Source organism: Buceros rhinoceros, unplaced genomic scaffold (assembly GCF_000710305.1).
Source record: "Buceros rhinoceros silvestris isolate BGI_N320 unplaced genomic scaffold, ASM71030v1 scaffold10010, whole genome shotgun sequence".
Lineage (NCBI taxonomy): Eukaryota > Metazoa > Chordata > Aves > Bucerotiformes > Bucerotidae > Buceros > Buceros rhinoceros.
The window spans coordinates 74,689-76,102 of record NW_010387884.1 but is presented as its reverse complement, the minus strand read 5'-3'; the positions used below and the strand labels follow the sequence as shown (position 1 = coordinate 76,102).

The window sequence follows — 1,414 nt, the reverse complement described above, 5'->3', positions numbered from 1 at the left end:
GCTGCCAGGGGAAAGGACCAGGGAATCCCATATCCTCTTCTGAATTCAAACTCCATGAAACGGTTGACCATGGAGGGACTTCAGTCTCTATTTAAATACTTAAGGAATATTTAATTTTAGTAACAACATGTTGTATCCCTTCACCATGGCAAGATCATGTGGGAGGTTGTATTTCCCCACATAACAGGAGTACACGTGACCCACTGCGCCTGATTGTAGTGGGATTTACTGGGGTGGGAAGACGTTCTTTATGTGAAAGTAGACCTCAAGGTTAGGGGTTTTTTTTGCCTTGATATCCTGACTGTTCTGTGTACAACTTTCCCATAGATTCATTTCCCTCTAATCATAAGCAACTATTAATCAAATATCTTTTTCCTTCTGTTGCAGGTGTGGACATTGTCAGCGTCTCCAGCCAACTTGGAATGATTTGGGCGATAAATACAACAACATGGAAGACCCGCAGGTCTATGTTGTTAAAGTGGATTGTACTGTAGATACTCCACTGTGCTCTGAATTTGGCGTCCGAGGGTACCCTACGTAAGTACAAAGGGATGTCTGCTAGTGTTCTCTCTTCTAGTTTTCCATGATCCTCTGCCAATTTGCTGAAGCTGACTTCTATGCTGTTTTTTGAAGGGTTTCTTTGCAGCCCTGTGGACCTGATGTTCATTTTAAGCCTTTTTACCGTGTTGCCAAGTATCGTGTGATACATACTACTTTTACTTGTTTTTATTAAAGAAACTGATTTAAACACAACCATTTTCCCAGACATGCATCAAGTCCAGAACTGCCCTTTTCTTTTCTCTGAGTGCTGCTTTCTGAAGCAACAGTGCTTGTTAAAGCTCCCCTGTTACAGAGGGCGCATGCCTCCCTATCCCAGCCCGGGTGGGCACAGCATGGTCTGAGGTATCTAGAAGTCAGCCTGGAGAGTGCTTTTGGTTTAGATAACTGTGCTCCCTTTTTAGCTGCCAGAAATGGGCAAAGGGATTTATTTTTTTCACATGTTCTTTAAAACTTCTTGCAGAAATGGATGGGATGGTTCAGCTGCTTTGCTAACTACTCATCTTAGTAGGTGTGAGTGGAGAGTGTCATTATCTGCAGCCCTTCCACAGCCGATTTCAGTTCCTTCCCTTTGCTTACTGTGTCTGGGTTACTGCTGACCCCAGCAACAGCCTGAACTTGACACGCTCCTGGCTGCACCCACTTTGATGCAGTTGAGTGCGACTGAGTAGAAGTTGAGAGTTATAAATAGCAAAGTCCTTCTTGAAATAGGAATTGTCCTTAAGGGCAGTTTGTGTCTTAGTTCCACTAGAAATACCAAGAAACAGTGAATATTCCAACTCTGTATTTTAATCACCGCAAAAGTGAGCGTATTTGAATAGATTATATTGCAGTGCCATTCCTTGTAAAATAGAAA

General features: G+C 42.8%; 1 protein-coding gene across 1 annotated transcript in view; it reads left to right on the top strand.

The window, feature by feature from the left end:
- The first annotated feature begins 305 nt into the window (after positions 1-305).
- Positions 306-1,414, top strand: part of TXNDC5 (thioredoxin domain containing 5 (endoplasmic reticulum)) — a 16,655-nt gene continuing 15,546 nt past the window's right edge. Inside the window, exon 1 of the mRNA XM_010137910.1 lies at positions 306-537. Coding sequence (XP_010136212.1) covers positions 449-537 — 89 coding nt within the window. The 5' untranslated portion in view covers positions 306-448. The remainder of the gene's footprint in view (positions 538-1,414) is intronic.